Below are 16681 nucleotides of genomic sequence, written 5' to 3' on the forward strand. Positions count from 1 at the left end.
CAACATTGTGTAATAATCTCAATCACTATAAAACAAACGAATATGTCTACAGCAGTCAACATTGTGTTATAATCTTAATCACTATAAAAGATAAACTAATATGGTAATTGATGAAGTATTTGTAACACGATTTCCTGCAGAAATGTCATTATTGTTTTTATAACTATGACCTTGATCAAGGATGTAGGGACTTCTAAATAAAGAACGATATTCCTCTTAAAACATGTGACCATATGCCAAAGTGAGGCTGTAATCATGTATGAAGTATTAGATAAATCATTCAGAAACCATTTTTCATAATGATTATCAGTTTTTCTCACAGCTATCATCTTGACCTTTAAAACATAGTGACTTCAAAATAAATAGGGAGCTTTTCTCTCATTATATACCGTAGTATGCCCATATATATCTTAGTTTGGATACAATTTAAGATGTCTTTCATCTGAAACTGGAACTTAGTTTTTGTTAAGGGAAAAATGTACTGTATGGTAAAATTACATAGAGTCGGAAATGTCATAGCAACTTTACTGATCGTTGTAATATGAATTCCCCTTCTGGTAGCAATGTTAGATTCAATGTATTAATATCAGTCATTGGCACAGTCATTGATAGCCTGGTGCAATAGTTACATGCATAGTCAAGGCTGTGAAATTTAAAAAAGATAGAAATATATACGGCTTTGTTCAAGACTGCTACTCTTAGTCTAATTTTTAACATATCGGATGAAACACATTATGATTTTCTCTTATTTTCAAATGCCATATTTTCAGTAGAGGAACATCAACGATATGTTTTAATTGGACGATGCAGAAGAACGATTGTAAGACCTACAACACCAGATGTTAACATGCTACCACAGAAACAACAAGCCAAATACTTCCATAAATGACATCTGAGCATATTGAGGCAGCCAGTGGCGGATCTACAATTTTTTCTTAAGTGGGGACCCACTGACTGCCTCTCAGCGGACGTTCTGGTCATGATTCAGTGAATCCCTATATAATCAATCAATTTTTTACCCAGGAAAAGGGCCCCCTCTAAATCCGTCTCTGGCAGCTATATTTGATAGAAACCCTAGTAATGACTTAAGAAAGCTGTTTTTTTCTTTCTAAAAGGATATTTGGGGTATTCATCAGTAGGAGATCAACAAAAAAAGAAAAATAGAACATCTAGAGAGCAACATACGTGGTTAATATGAATTATTATGCTATTATGCTGGGTCTATATGCCTTTTGATGTCTCTTTGTTACAATGACATGGTACTTATGCATCCCGTAATTGTTGTATTATAATTTTTTGTATTCTTATCTTTAATTTTTGCTAATCATGTGCTTTGTATGCCTTTTTGTGTTTCTTTTTTACTTATGACGTGGCTCTGTACTTAAACATCACCTCATTGTGTTATTTTGAAATGGTAAATGTTTGTTTATATATTCGTTGTTTTTGTAGTGATTACGATAATAACACAATGTTGCGTGCTGTACCCTCATTTTTGACATTAATACCTATTGTGTCTGTTTGTTTTGTTCAATCATCCTTGTCAATATAATTGAATTGTATGCGACTGTCATTCAAGTGAAAGTTTCAGCTAGCTTCAAAACCAGGTTTTATCAACCATTTTCTACATAAGAAAATGCCTGTACCAAGTCAGGAATATGAAAGTTGTTATCCATTCATTTGATGTGTTTAATCTTTTGATTTTGCCATTTGATTAGGGACTTTTCGCTTTGAATTCAGTATTTTTGTGATTTTACTTTTTTTACAAATTTCACTGAAAATCAGTTATATATCTGTAGAATTCATCAGGCTCCTTATCATCTAAAGTTTGTACATAAATTAAACAGAAACTTTCAAAACTCTCCCATCAACATCAAATTTTCCAAGAAACTTCCGAGACATGCAGCTTTTGATTTTTTTTTAACAGATTTGCTGTCTCATTGATATATGAACCACATTTCTTTTTGTTCTAAAAATGTTGTCAAATATCCTTCATCAGTATGCGAAAGTGTAAGCAGTAATAGGTAAAACTTAATGACCAAAAATTAATGACTGCTGAAATAATAATTCTATAATCAAAATGCATAATGTATCAATCTTTCACAAAGACTTATTTTCATTGTTGCTATGTGGATTATTCTAATTTTTTTAAATACTGTAAGTTCCATGATTTGGAATTATTTGTTCATGTTTCTTTTGGAACAAGATTGAAGTTGTTACTTTGGCACATAACCAAAGCATAAAAATGTTTTATTTATGAAAATGCATAAAAAACATTTAAAATAAGACATTAATCTTAATTTTCTTTATTTTGAGATTTTTCGGATGTTGAAAAATTCCACAGATGTAAAACATGATTATAAAATGAACATGTGGCAATTGTCCTATTGAACAACATTGTTGAGTTATCTCCCATCTCCTTGTCATGTCTATCTGAATCAACAGAATGTTTATAGCAAATATCAGCACCATATCCTATAGACTCTTGTTTGTCATAATGACATACAACAGACAGCTTTCCATCTAAAAAAAACATAAAAACAATCATGAGATAAAAAGAAATCAATCTGAAAAAAAATGAAAATGATAACAATACAATTTATGTGCATGTTATTGAGATTTACCATGTTCAACATGAGTAACAATAACTCAAGGTTCCAAGGAGCTGGATAGAAGACTTCATAGAACCAGAGTAAGTGAAAATGTGCAAGTAGGACAGTTAACAAGTATTCCTCATTTAGGTCAATGATAAACTGTAGGCAAATACTAATCATGCAATTAAGAATGATATAAAGTACTTTTTTGGGGGGGGGTTATAATTGATAATTGTGATCACCTCAAATTTGGTTGGGATTGGTTCAATAGTTTTTAGGGGAGAAGATCTTTCTAAAGGTTAATGACAGACAGCAGATACTAGACATTTGACACCAAGTGATGACAGAAAACACGAATTGCACATAACTTTAATGTATATCCAGTTCCTGCTGTTCCTTAATTTTATTTGTCAGTTTTACAGATTGGTCTACATTTAGAGGTGTTAATGCAAAAGAAACTATAATCAACTGAAATGTGTTAGTCTTGAACAGGCAGTACATAATTATTGGTTTAAATATGTCATATTTTATTGGCAACTTTACCTACCAGAAAATTCAGAAGCATCTATGACATGGAATCCATTATACATTGTTGCCGTTATAATGTAATCAGACTTCTGAGAATCCCATTTAATTCTCCACACTCCTCCCCCAAGGTTTGTCTCTGCTATAGGAGATCTCATATTCCGTGTATCCCATATAAATAAGTTCTCATCATAGCTACAATAAGAAAAAGAACATTGCTCCAATCATTTAAAAAATAATGTATCATGGTCATATCTCTATAAAATATCATGCAGAGAAAATACTGTGACCTGCTATTACTTGAAAAATAATTGCCACCAATTGAGCAAATAAAGTTGTTACTGAAGCTATAACACACAAATTATTATAACAAGACTATGACACTATCACAGTGGATTACATTACAGAAGACACCATTAGTTACAGTGAACATTATTGCAGTGAATAGCATTAATAGAGAGGACACAATAACAGTGAACACTATCAAAGAGTTCATTACAGTCAAACCTATTACAGTGGATGATATTACAGCAAACAATGTCACAGTAGCTTATATAACAGTGGACACTATTTCAGTGGAAAATATTACAGTGGACACTATTTCAGTGACTGATAATACAGTAAAAAAATTGATCAGTGCACAATATTACAGATGCTAAAATTACTGTTGACACTATTACAGTGAATGATATTACAGTGGTCACTATTACAATGGTAAATATATCAGAAAACAAAACAACTGATGAACTAATGGATGGTCTAACATAGTTATTACTATGAGAGACCATCTACTTTTAAATTAGTGCAACTGTTATTTGTAAGAAATGTCAAAGAGATTAACTACCTAGGAAAATATTTATTTTCGGCAGAAAAAGCATGTAATGGTTAATTATTCAAATGTTTATTTTTAGTTTAATATGTCTATATGTCATACTCGGCTTTAATTTTGTCATTGATTTGTATAATTTGTGTATAAAGGTTATATTATGCTGTATACTATCTATTGGATATTTATATTGTGTAAATCCAATCAGCTGTATTTGCTTACGGAAATTCAATATTATTATAACAGAGAAACAGAGGGACACAGACTGGTAAACATAATGCCCCATCTATTGTCAGATGCATAAAAATTAAAAAGAGAAAATATTCTACTATCAATATTCTTACCTTCCAGTACTGAGCACATTTTCTTTAAAAGGGTGGCACTGTATACTACATACACCCATACTATGTCTGGAAATGTACAAATGTACAAGTAAAACACACATAATTAAACTGAGGCACTTTAACCTGCATACATCTAAACTATATCTGGAATTAATAAATGTAAACTGCATATAGTTCAAACCATTTTCATCTACAATTAGACACCAATTCCCAAATAAAATCTCTACTGATGTAAAATTTCATTTTGGTTTGATCAGGTTTTACGAACTTCCACTTTTAGTAATTTTCCCTTCGAGTTCAGTATTTTGTTAATACATTTTTCCTCAATTATCTATACTATTAAACGAGAAGACCTCATTTTGTGTGTTGCTTCACTTCCTTCCACAATAAATTAATCATCATGCCTTTGTGTTCTATAGGTTACATTCATAGTCGCATTTGTCATCCATTCTTATAATTATTTAGATTGAATTATTTTTGGAGAAAAACGACAAAAAGGAGTCAGGATATTGATTCCGTCATCAGACTGACTTTTAGTCATAGATAAGGGAATATATTTTTCAATTTCGGGATATGATTTTTTTTTAAATTCTGCATGTTCTTAATGTTTTTAAGCCCGGGATTTCGGGATCAGGACCCCTCCGACCACCTCTCAAATTAGCCTTAGTTGGTTTTAGTAATTTATACAAGATTCATAACCTACCATTGGCATGTTAAAAAGGCTCTCAAAGAAAAAGCACTGATGGGTTGTCCTAGAAGCATAGTTTATATTAGACTAATAATGGTCTATATATAAGCAGTTTATTTATTTTATTTTTGAAGCGGTGCAAATTTTTAATTTAATTTGACTTTTACCAAAAGATGCATTGTAGCAAAGGGGAAGAATAATTGTGGTCTGAGGCCAGAAACACGAAAATAATTGAATTTAACAGAAAGGAAACAAATATCGGACTTTGGAAAAAGGGAGAGGGCTTTTGATACCTTTAAGGAAATTCTCCATACATAATATCTTTTACAAAAAATCATCCTACAACAGTTCACAAACTGTATATGCTCGCGATTTCGCGGGTGTGTTCTAGTCAACAATAATATAAGGAAGATTAAGAGACATACTAAGTAAGACCCATACACAAATTAAAACCTATCAAACAATGTTTTTACCATTTCAACACAAAGCATGTTGTTTTCTCTAAACCATAAGTTCTCTGCATGTTCTGAAGCAAAGTGGTCATTGCTTTGGTACTAATCTAACTTGTACCTACCTTTCTTAAATCCTTGGTTGATAAATTAGAAAATTATTTAGAAAACTTATGTTCAAACTTCCTCAGGCAAATTTAACTAGGTGAATATGCCTATTGTTTTATGCCTATTATTTTAGGTGCCTTTTGGACACATCGCTTCTCTCCTATTAATACATCCTTGGGTTGAGTTTTCCTGATATTCCAGAAGAGCACTTTCGGATGCACCATATGTATAAAGTGTCATTCTAGACTAGTAATCTTTTTTAATGAAGTGCTTACCTTTTACTTACAAATATTGGAGATGATGTTTCCTGTCTACAATCCCATCCTTTTAATTTACAGTCATCACCACCTAATCAAAAGAATAATTGTCAGGTTAGAGCCAATCTAAGTTAATGTAAGCAAAAACAGAATCACAAAAAATCAAAGTCCAGCTAAAAACATCCAATGTGCTGACTGCAGTCAATAATATACTTACTATTGGTTAATAGAGGTCAAATTCTTGAAAACATTCTTATGGAGGTGTATTTCCATAATTAAACAAGAATGTGTCCCCAGTACATGGATGCCCGATCCGCACTATCATTTTCTATGTTCAGTGGACCGTGAAAATGGGGTGAAATCTCTAATTTGGCATTAAAATTAGAAAGATCATATCATAGGGAACATGTGTACTAAGTTTCAAGTTGATTGGACTTCAACTTCATCAAAAACTACCTCAACCAAAAACTTTAACCTGAAGCGGAACGCACCGACGGATAGACGAACAAACGGACAGACGAACGAACGGACAGACGAATGAATGGACAGACCAGAAAACATAATGCCCATAAATGGGGCATTAAAAGAATGCTAAGTATTTAGACACTATGTAACTCATCATCAAATGTAATTGCTGATGATGTTGCATTTGTTCAACCATGAGTTTTTATTGACATTTTCTAAGTAATTTTTCTTTTCAACTAGCATTCATTTCACTCAGTAGAGTAACCACTTTAATAAATTTGCTATGAACTTATGACAATTATAATCTTTTCCTGTTAAACTCTTCTTGATCTTCATATTTTGATAGACAGCATTTTACATGATATCAAGGAGGTAAACATGAAAATTATCTGTGAACAATAAACCCTGATATGTACTCTTATAACATACCTTACAGCTGAGAACAGTATATATGTTTATAAGGATAATATCTTACCACTATATACAATATTTGTATTCCAGTAATTAAAAGCAGTAATCCAAGCTTCAAAATCATGTGCTTTCCAATTTGATGTACATTTCAGTTGACCTTGATGAAATTTACATATACTGATGTGACCATCTGAGCTAGAACAACTTAATTCTGGATCTGAACTGAAAAGAAATATTGGAACTACGGTAAGTAATTACAATGTTTATAATATTCATCAATGAAAAAAAGAAAGTCTCAAAAGCAGTTCTATATCATACAATCCCAGAATATATGTTACAGGAGTATGATTTCTTTTAAAGAATAAAAATATGATGGCCTTTATTTATCTAAATATGGAAATCGCAGGCTCAACAAAAATGAGGAAAAAAATCAATAAAAATATTCCTCTTGACACTATCTTTTGATTGTAAGAAGTTTCTGTCCAAGTTTGATAAAAATCCAGGATAGTTTATGAATCTAATAAATGTTTTTAAAACTTTAACTGCAGACTGTATGTTATGTTAACTGGCAAAAAAATGACTGGAAGAAAAACTAAGTTTATAAGTAAAACATATACAGATACACAGGTACAAAATATTAACAAAATTCCCATCTAGATACTAGCTTTTGATCATGAACAAGCTTCTGTTCAAGTTTGGTACAATTCAAAATAGTATAAGAAGTTATTAAATTTAAAAAAAATTTAACCACAGAGTGAATGTGTTGTTTCCTGGCAGAAAATCTAAGTCCATTTAAAAGTAAAACATGGAAAAAATGGATATATTTTTTTACAAAATTTACTTCTGGATACTATCTTATGATCATAAACAAGCTTCTGTCCAAATTTGGTACAAACCCAGGATAGTTTAAGAAAGTTATTAAAATTTAAAAAACTTTAACTAGAGAGTGAATGTGTTGTTTCCTGGCAGAAAATCTAAGTTCATTTATAAGTAAAATACAGAAAAAATGAAATTTTATTTTTGCAAACTTAACTTCTGGATACTATCTTTATATGATCATAAACAAGCTTCTGTCCAAGTTTGGTAGAAATCCAGTATAGTTTAAAAAAGGTATTCAAATTTTAAAAACTTTAACCACAGATTGAATGTGTTGTTTCCCCGCAGTAAAACTATGTCCATTTATAAATAAAATACAGAAACTAGAGGCTCTTAAGAGCCTGTGTCGCTCACCTTGGTCTATGTGCATATTAAGCAAATTACAAAGATGGATTCATGACAAAATTGTGTTTTGATGATGGTAATGTGTTTGTAGATCTTTATTTACTGAAATTCTTGCTACTTACAGTTTTCTCTATCTATAATAAACTTGGCCCTTTTGTTACAGAGGAAAATTAAATATAATTTTGTAAAAATTTACCAAATTAATGGAAATTGTTAAAAATTGATTATAAAGGGCAAGAACTCCTTAAGGGTCAACTGACCATTTTGGTCATGTTGACTTATTTGTAGATCTTACTTTGCCGAACATTATTGCTGTTTACAGTTTATCTCTATCTATAATAGTATTCAAGATAATAACCAAATATGGCAAAATTTCTTTAAAAATTACCAATTGGGGGACAGCAACCCAACAACCAGTTGTCCAATTCATCTGAAAATTTCAGGGCAGATAGATATTGACTTGATAAACAATTTAACAGCTTGTCAGATTTGCTTTAAATGCTTTGGTTTCAAAGTTATAAGCCAAAATCTACATTTCACCCCTATGTTCTATTTTTAGCCATGACTGCCATCTTGGTTGGTTGGCCAGGTCACCGCACACATATTTCAAACTAAATACCATAATAATGATTGTGGCTAAGTTTGATTAAATTTAGCCCAGTAGTTTCAGAGGAGAAGATTTTTGTACAAGATTACAAAAATTTACGAAAAATTGGTAAAAATTACTATACAGGGCAATAACTCATGTTGACTTATTTGTAGATCTTACTTTGCTGAACATCATGATGTTTACAGTTATCTCTACCTATAATAATCTATCTATAATAATATTCAAAATAATAACCAAAAACTGCAAATTTTCTGAAAATTACCAATTTAGTGGCAGCAACCCAACAAAAGGTTCTCAGATTCATCTGAAAATTTCAGGGCAGATAGATCTTGACCTAAAAAACAATTAAACACCGAGTCAGATTTGCTCTAAATGCTTTGGTTTCAGAGATATAAGCCAAAATCTACATTTTACCCCTATGTTCTATTTTTAGCCATGGTGGCCATCTTGGTTGGCCGGGTCACCAGACACATTTTTAAACTAGATACCCCAATGATGATTGTGGCCAAGTTTGGTTAAATTTGACCCAGTAGTTTCAGAGGAGAAGATTTTTGTAAAAGTTAACAGACGACAACGACGGACAACGGACGCAAAGTGATGAGAAAAGCTCACTTGGCCCTTCAGGCCAGGTGAGCTAAAATGGAATTTTATTTTTACAAAATTTACTTCTGGATACTATCTTATGATCATAAACAAGCTTCTGTCCAAGTTTGGTAGAAAATCCAGTATAGTTTAAGAAAGTTATAAAAATTTCAAAAACTTTAACCACAGAGTGAATATTTGTGGATGCCGCCGACAACGACGGAATGTAGGATTGCTTTGTCTCACTTTTTAGACTAAAGTCGAATGCTTGATAAAAATGAGACTTATAGTCTTATTAAACTTGCCTGCTTAAAAAATGAATAAAACAGTACTTTGCATGTACATTTGTATGGCATTCTAGTATGTGAAGAAAAAAAAAGTTTTGACAAATGTTTTCATGTCTTAAAATATAATCTACCTTAAAAATTAAATATACACAATAGGATATTGCAGCAATTTTATGTTATTTATAATTATTTCTGTATTGTTTTTAAGGCCATTTATCTCTATTTATTTTTGTTGTTGCTCATTATTCTTTTTCTTTATATGTTCAAGCGTTATTTTTTTTGTCCTAATTTTCCCTATTTTTTTTGGTCCTTTAATCTATTTTTTTTACCATTATAGTATTCCCTTTTCTGTAAACCCTACTCTTAGTACCTCGCAAAAATTTATTTCTAAAACAGATAAGCATACCTATTATGAACTCTGTTTGCCCAATCCAATGACAAGCCTAACACTTGTTCGCCTAACTCTGTGGATGTGACAAAGTCTGATTTATGATCTTCATTTATCTTATAGATCTGCAGCTGTCCTATAGAATTGACAAGTCCAAACAATGATTGGTTATTTATCAATGATGGACACCATTTTATATCCAGTATTCCTGGCATATCTGTAGTCTGTACATGCTTAAGGCTCTGGGTTTCTTCTTCTTGTTTAAGTCTATAGGTATGTAGTTTTCCTAACCTTGTTTGTGGTGCAGAATTGTCTTCCTGTAAAGAATGTCATTTTGTGCTTTCAAAAAATTGGTTGTAGAAAGGTAATAACAAAAGTTGAAGAAAAACTAAAATGTGACAGCATACTCTGGAAATATGTAAACTAAGTAAAATTAATTTATGAGTATTTTTCTTCAGAATAAAACTATCATACTAGTCTTATAAAATTAAAGGTGCCTGTGGGCATTGAAGGAAAATATTGCACTAACTTTGCAATTAAAACAAATTATATTTAAATTGCATTGAATTAAACATTGGACAGCAATACTACATGCATAAATTTGAGATATATTTCTTTGTCCTTACCATTCAATTATGGACAAAGAAAGATAACTCTAAATTTAAATATTACAATCTATGTTTTAGAGCAGACAATAGATTCATACACCAATTACAATTCATGTTATTTACAAGTAAAAATATACACATCATTATATAAGTATATAGTTACATGTATTTCATTGATACATTTTCTTTAAATGTTCATGAAGTATATAGAATGTTGTGCACAATGCTATATCTTTTTCTTTATCTTAAAAGTAGTGATAGTTTATGCAATATTCATCCCAAAACCCATCAGATTACCCTAACTTGTAAGCTACTTTCTAGCTGGATGGTAGAGTTTGTTTAATCCAAATAATCCAAAACTATCTCATAAATTTTTGTATAAATAAATATGAACCCTTTTTCAATTTGTTTATTTTCAAGATGAAGTCATTATCCAATTTATTGCAAGTTGGTGATGTTTATTTAAAAACTTTTGAACCTACACAAGTCTCTTTTGAATTCTAAATAAATATAAAAAAGAACTACAAACCTGTGCATCATTAGACTGGTCTAACTGGTATGTACCACATAGTAAAACATCTTGATAACCCTCATGTGGACACCATTCTACAGAGTCTGCACTGTATTCTGTGTCTAGGACTTGTAATGTTTCTGCCATATCAAAACACTAGGGAATAGAAAATAATATGGGAAATTTAAACTATGCAAATCTTATTTTCTATGTTGTGTCTTCTGGACTGTTATTCGTCTGTTTGTCTTTGTTTTGGGTAACCATGGTGTTGTCAGTTTATTTTCAATCTATGTGTTTGACTGTCCCTCTGGTATCTAAAGCCCCTCTATTACAAAAGAAAGTTGTACTCCAAAAACTAATAATTACAATAATGGGGTCTTTAATTACAATTTAACACAAAAATAGAGTGGTTTACACTTACAGTTGCTTATACCATGTTGCGATGATGTACACAGGAAAGTAAAAGTAGTCTTTATTTTATAGGGCATAAATACATAATAACAAGAAATTTCTGAAAAACAATCTGTGCAGGAATGGTGAAATTCTTTCATTTTGTCTGCAAGGAGTTGCTGATTGACAAAACTAATATAATGAAGCATAATTGGATAATTGCTATGTTATAAAGAAGGCTGTTATTTTTTAAATTGAATTGTTTCATATTTTTCATGTCAGGGCCTTTATAGCCACCAATTTCGTATAGGGTTTTCTCATCAGTGCACACTGTATAGCAGCCTATAATTGCTTACATCCACTTTATTTGAACTTTGATTGATTGTTGTCTCATAAGCAATCATACCACATCCTTATTTTAATATGTATTATTATGCATATGTTAAAATGAAAATGGCAATATTTTAACCTGTATATAAATGTGTTTAACATATGGCTCATCATAACTGGTCAAAAGTATATTTTGTTGCAAATGCTATATTAATCTCCTACTGACATAACCACACACTTTAACATGTAAACATATGCAAAATATTCAATTTCAGTACCATAATCTTCAGTGAAGTAACATGTGCCAATCCTGATACATCTACATACAGATTACCATTGACCTACTTCTTCGTGACCTTGATTCCAGGGCCAGTAAACCAGTGTAATTCTACTTCTAATAGTTGGTTGCCATTGAGAAATATTCCAAATCTTTTAGTGAGTGCTTCAGTATGTAGTGTGCTTTCATGATTCAAATGATTGCAAAATTAAAAGTTAATAATCATAGTACATGTATTTAGCTCAAATTTAGGGTTGTTCAATTTTTAATTTTCTATGATTGTTCTTTTTTGGCTCCTTTTTTTTGTTTTTTGACATGGTGTTGTCATCTTGTTTTCGGTTGTGTGAGTTTGAATGTCTTTTTTGTATCTTTAAGAGATCAGAATAATATATATTAACCCAACCCTTCCTTTTTGAAAGTGACTGTACAAGTTCACTTATCTGATAGCTGTCTTTTTAAACATGGTATCTAGAAGAGTTTCCCCAATACTGCAGGTTTATGTTTGATTATAAATTGTACCCATAATTTGATTATTTTTGCTGTATATAAATAGCAAATGTCATGGATAATAAACATGTACAAGTTTATTGCACACAAATCACTCTTTTTAACAAACCATACAGGTTAATATTTAACAGCTACAACCTACTCTCTATCAGAATAAAACAGATTGTATGGTCATAGTCTCTTACACATTTGTTTTTTAGGTGTTGGTGTAAGATATTTGGTATTCAGTGTTGAATTAATTCTCAACTTGTCAAGACTATAAAGAGACTGATTCTATTCCACAACATGAATATTCAATATACTCAATGCAGAAATTTAGTTCATTGTTGGTTAACTGTGATGGAAGAAGATTGATGCTTTGTGTAAAATTTAAGCTACTGGTACTCTAAATTTAAATAATGCATTGTGCAAAAAATGTAGCTAAATAATTTGTTACACTAAATATTTAGTCATTCTGAATGATTAAAATTTCAAGTTAACTAATTATTGACCGATACTGTCATGTAAATATTTTTTTCCAAGTTAAGGTTTCTATACAATATACCAATACTTTATTGTACTTGTAATACATGTCGTACAAACAGTCACAATTGAAGGTATAGATGTAGATAGGGATATGTACTATGCAACAAACAGCTGATAGTTTGCTGTTCAGTATGAGCCAAGGATCTGTATGGAAGGCCATACATTGACCTAAAATGGTTTAGTTATACAAATTGTGACTTGGATGGAGAGTTGTCTCATTGGCACTCATACCACATCTTCTAATATATAGATGCCAAGAAAAAAACCAATTTACTTCTATTTCTTTTATTTAATTTACAGTAATATCATTTCAACATGTTTCCTTCCAGAGGATTTTTTAATAATATTTAATGTATCATGATTAAAAAAATGTACAACATTACTTACATAATACTTCAGTTGTCTTACTCTATATACCATAAGCAAAATCATTATCTAGCTCATTTTCAAAATTAAATTATTGTTTTCATAAAATTGAAGTCAGTGTCTTCCCTACAGGCTTTATGCAAAGTCATTGAAATTGGAGCCCATAGTTTAAAATTACCATTTCTCCTTTCAGTAAATTTAAAACTGCTAAACATAAAATTTAACAAAATCAGGAATATTACATTTTGGATATTAAAATGAACATTATTTTCTTGATAGGGTTTTCTATATTCCATATACCAAATTTCCTTATAAATATAATATTCTATAATCATCAAGAAAAATAAATTGGAAATGCTCTGAAATTTTTTTTCTAACTATATCCAATGTTCTTTTAAAACTCAAGAAGCAAAACCAAGGGACAAAACTCTGAAGAAAATATTTGAACTGCAAAACAATGTGAATATTTAATTACATTTCCAACTAATTTTTTTTGGCAGAGAGAAAAGGGGAGATAATCTATTACATTAATAAGATTCTTCCAGATATTGTAGACTTAAAAATGTGTTCATCTTTTTCAAGTTATGCCCTATAGCTACATTGTAAATGATGGTAGACAAAGCTTAGATAAGTTAGGATTGATCTTCTGAACTTCTATTTTTAACAACATGATTATACCTGTAAATGTATCTTTAAAAATAAATATTAACCAGATGTGCATGATTTGTAGACATATATTATTTAAAATTATAAAGCAAGAGGATATACATGTAATTTCACCCCCAAAAAATTTCCTCCAACAAAACAGATTTTCAAAAAACTTGCATATATAAATAATGTTACAATGTACATTTTGCTTTTTATGTCTTGCACATGTACACGAATAACACCTAACATGCTGTAGAACACACAACCTTTAAAATGCTCATATAATAACATGTTCATATCAACTTTCAAAACAGGATCAATTGCTAAAAATAGAAAACCTGTATTATTATTGTTTCAGCACAAACTTTATGATTAGAAAAAAATGATAAGTATTAGATTAATTTGTAATCTTATTGGTCATAAATATAATATCAATTTTCAATCTTGCTCATAATTTCATTGAATTCATACAAAAGATTTATATCTTTGACATATACATAAAATTAAAGCCATGAGTGAACAAGTGATGAATGAAATGATTTCGATGATAGTCTTATATAGCTCTGTATTTTGATTTATTTTACTATGTCAATTTTATACAATGCATAAAAATGATGTATGAACAAGTAATACTATAATCTTCTTTTTATAATCAAGATTCTAATTTAATTCCTTGCACTTCTTTCACATTCCATCAAGCATTCTCTCACTAAAATCCTAGCATGAACTATTCCCCGCTTTAATCTTTCTGCAGACATTTTACTTCCAGAATATGTTGGTCGAATGTCTTTACCCATGTCCTCGATCACTGCTAATAATTGTGTGTATTTGCTTTGAGATTGATGTCCTAGCGGAAACTGTGATCCCTGCATTTGTGCTAACATATGTTGTTGCTGTAGCTGTTGTTGGTAGGGATTCATAGCTTGTCCCATCATTTTCTGAGGAGGGGGTGTGGCTCTGACTTCCTGTTCAGATCTAGGGGTCCCTGGATTACTCACAGCAGGAGAGTTGCTATCTTCCTCCATGGCCTTCTGCAAAATAAAAATAAATATGGTTAAACTATGAGATTGTTTTTGATCTTATTATATACCAGTCAGCATGGTCAGAGATACAACTTTATAGGGTTATTACAGAAAATAACTTGTGTGTGTTATTACAGATACTTTCATGAGTTGTCTACTCTTTATTCCTGAAATTTTATAAATCTGTAATAACGTATGTTTGTTATTTGTAAAATAAATCAAAAAGATTTTATTTTATAATGGGCTCTAGGGAACTCTTGAGACTTTGCACAGAAACTAAATGCATAGCCTTGATAACTACTTGTTAATTAAATCAATACATTTTTGATTAACCATGGTAAATCAATGAGATGACGCTTTTATGGGATAAACTTAACTGTAATAACAAGGCTTAGTTATTAAATTTTGGATCTGCATCTGTTCACCTTTGTGACCCAAGATAAGTTTTAGTATTTTTTTCTTCAACATACTCTTGTATCGTAACATGCTCTAATCTATGCTATGTAATTTACTGACATGAACAGACATACGTACAGTTGTACATGTACGACATACATTTGAATGTTTATCATTACAATAACATACAAATATATTTATGTGCAATTACAAATGTAAAATGTATATATATTTCTATAAAATCAGCATTCATGTATAATCTAAATGAGCACATGCTTAATCATGTTAACAAGTTGAACTTACAGCTCTACTGATGCCTAAATTTTGAACTGTTTCTTTTGAAGGATGAGATTCTGAGTTATTTTTTGAGATATTGCATTCATTTCCATTTTGAGATTCAATTAATTCCATGCTATCTGATTCAGATCCACAAGCATCTGCATCAATTACATTTTCTGATATAGAAATAAACTTTGGCACTTCAAGTTTTCTTTTCATTTGGCTTGATCTTCCTCTTTTGGGTTTCTCTACTGGTTCCAGAATCAAATTGTTTATAGGGTTAGCATTTTCATGTGTAGGTCTCCCATCAGGAAAATGTTTTGAACAAACCCTACTGTGACTTTTTGGAGCCCAACATTCTCCAGTTTCAGGATCTGTCCTGTTGATTAAGTTTATCCACTCTTGTCTCCCCTTAGGATTTTTTCTCTCAGTTGGAAATGGAAATAATTTGAAAGGAGGATCACAAACACATCTTGAAGTTCCATAGTTGCATTGGTGTATTGGACACCAGTCCCCCATCCACTTTTGAAGGTGATAAGTTGAGTTTCCACAGTTTAAAACAGCACATAACTTCATCGTGTATCTCAAATTCCCCAGCTTCCCTACAAAGGTCAAGGAATTTGGTGCTCTGCACCTTATTCCACTTGACCCTTGAACTTTTAACGCATGCATGCACTGCTCTTGTAAACCTCGCCCACATCAAAAATTTTAATTACAAAGATTACTTGACTGTTGGGAAAATATAAATAAGTAATAAAGGAGAGATAAGGGAAGGGTTAAAATGTCTAAATTCTTTTAAGTATTAACCTTTATGTCTTGTTATGTCATGTAAAGACGAGCTCTTTGTGTTGTTGTGCTTACAAATAAGGAAGTCGACGTGTTAAAAGATTTTACAAAACGAAACATTTTTTTTCTCAAATATATTGTTGTAAAAATGAAATGTACTTATTAAAATGTGTATTAAAATATCATTAAATAACAAAACTTCATTTTTTTTTCAAACAATGTAATTTGATGAGAATAATGTACATAGATAATAGTTTCGTTTTGCAAATTTCGACGAAGAGTAA

The 16681-nt window shown here is 30.8% G+C and overlaps 2 protein-coding genes across 2 annotated transcripts; both read right to left on the reverse strand.

The window, feature by feature from the left end:
* Positions 1-2273: 2273 nt before the first annotated feature.
* On the reverse strand, positions 2274-16617 carry LOC139488416 (diphthine methyltransferase-like). Its single transcript, XM_071273983.1, has 8 exons — positions 16419-16617; positions 10890-11027; positions 9771-10069; positions 6729-6886; positions 5807-5879; positions 4287-4352; positions 3139-3311; positions 2274-2520 (listed from the first exon to the last, which is right to left on the reverse strand). The coding sequence occupies exons 2-8, from the start codon at positions 11016-11018 to the stop codon at positions 2294-2296; spliced, it is 1125 nt and encodes a 374-aa protein (XP_071130084.1). The 5' UTR covers positions 11019-11027; positions 16419-16617; the 3' UTR covers positions 2274-2293.
* LOC139488418 (uncharacterized) lies at positions 13170-16488 on the reverse strand. The gene is made up of 2 exons (XM_071273986.1): positions 15636-16488; positions 13170-14945 (listed from the first exon to the last, which is right to left on the reverse strand). The coding sequence occupies exons 1-2, from the start codon at positions 16281-16283 to the stop codon at positions 14580-14582; spliced, it is 1014 nt and encodes a 337-aa protein (XP_071130087.1). The 5' UTR covers positions 16284-16488; the 3' UTR covers positions 13170-14579.
* Positions 16618-16681: the final 64 nt, after the last annotated feature.

Source organism: Mytilus edulis, chromosome 9, assembly GCF_963676685.1.
Source record: "Mytilus edulis chromosome 9, xbMytEdul2.2, whole genome shotgun sequence".
Lineage (NCBI taxonomy): Eukaryota > Metazoa > Mollusca > Bivalvia > Mytilida > Mytilidae > Mytilus > Mytilus edulis.

What these genes read in the sequence shown, in the direction of transcription:
- LOC139488416 (XM_071273983.1), bottom strand. Translation starts at nt 11,018, where the DNA reads ATGGCAGAAACATTACAAGTCCTAGACACAGAATACAGTGCAGACTCT. An exon ending in ACCAGTCTAATGATGCACAG is followed by an intron (nt 10,070 to 10,889) that starts GTTTGTAGTTCT and finishes CATTCTTTACAG; the next exon opens with GAAGACAATTCTGCACCACA. An exon ending in CCAATATTTGTAAGTAAAAG is followed by an intron (nt 4,353 to 5,806) that starts GTAAGCACTTCA and finishes GTACATTTCCAG; the next exon opens with ACATAGTATGGGTGTATGTA.
- LOC139488418 (XM_071273986.1), bottom strand. Translation starts at nt 16,283, where the DNA reads ATGCATGCGTTAAAAGTTCAAGGGTCAAGTGGAATAAGGTGCAGAGCA. An exon ending in ATTTAGGCATCAGTAGAGCT is followed by an intron (nt 14,946 to 15,635) that starts GTAAGTTCAACT and finishes TTTATTTTGCAG; the next exon opens with AAGGCCATGGAGGAAGATAG.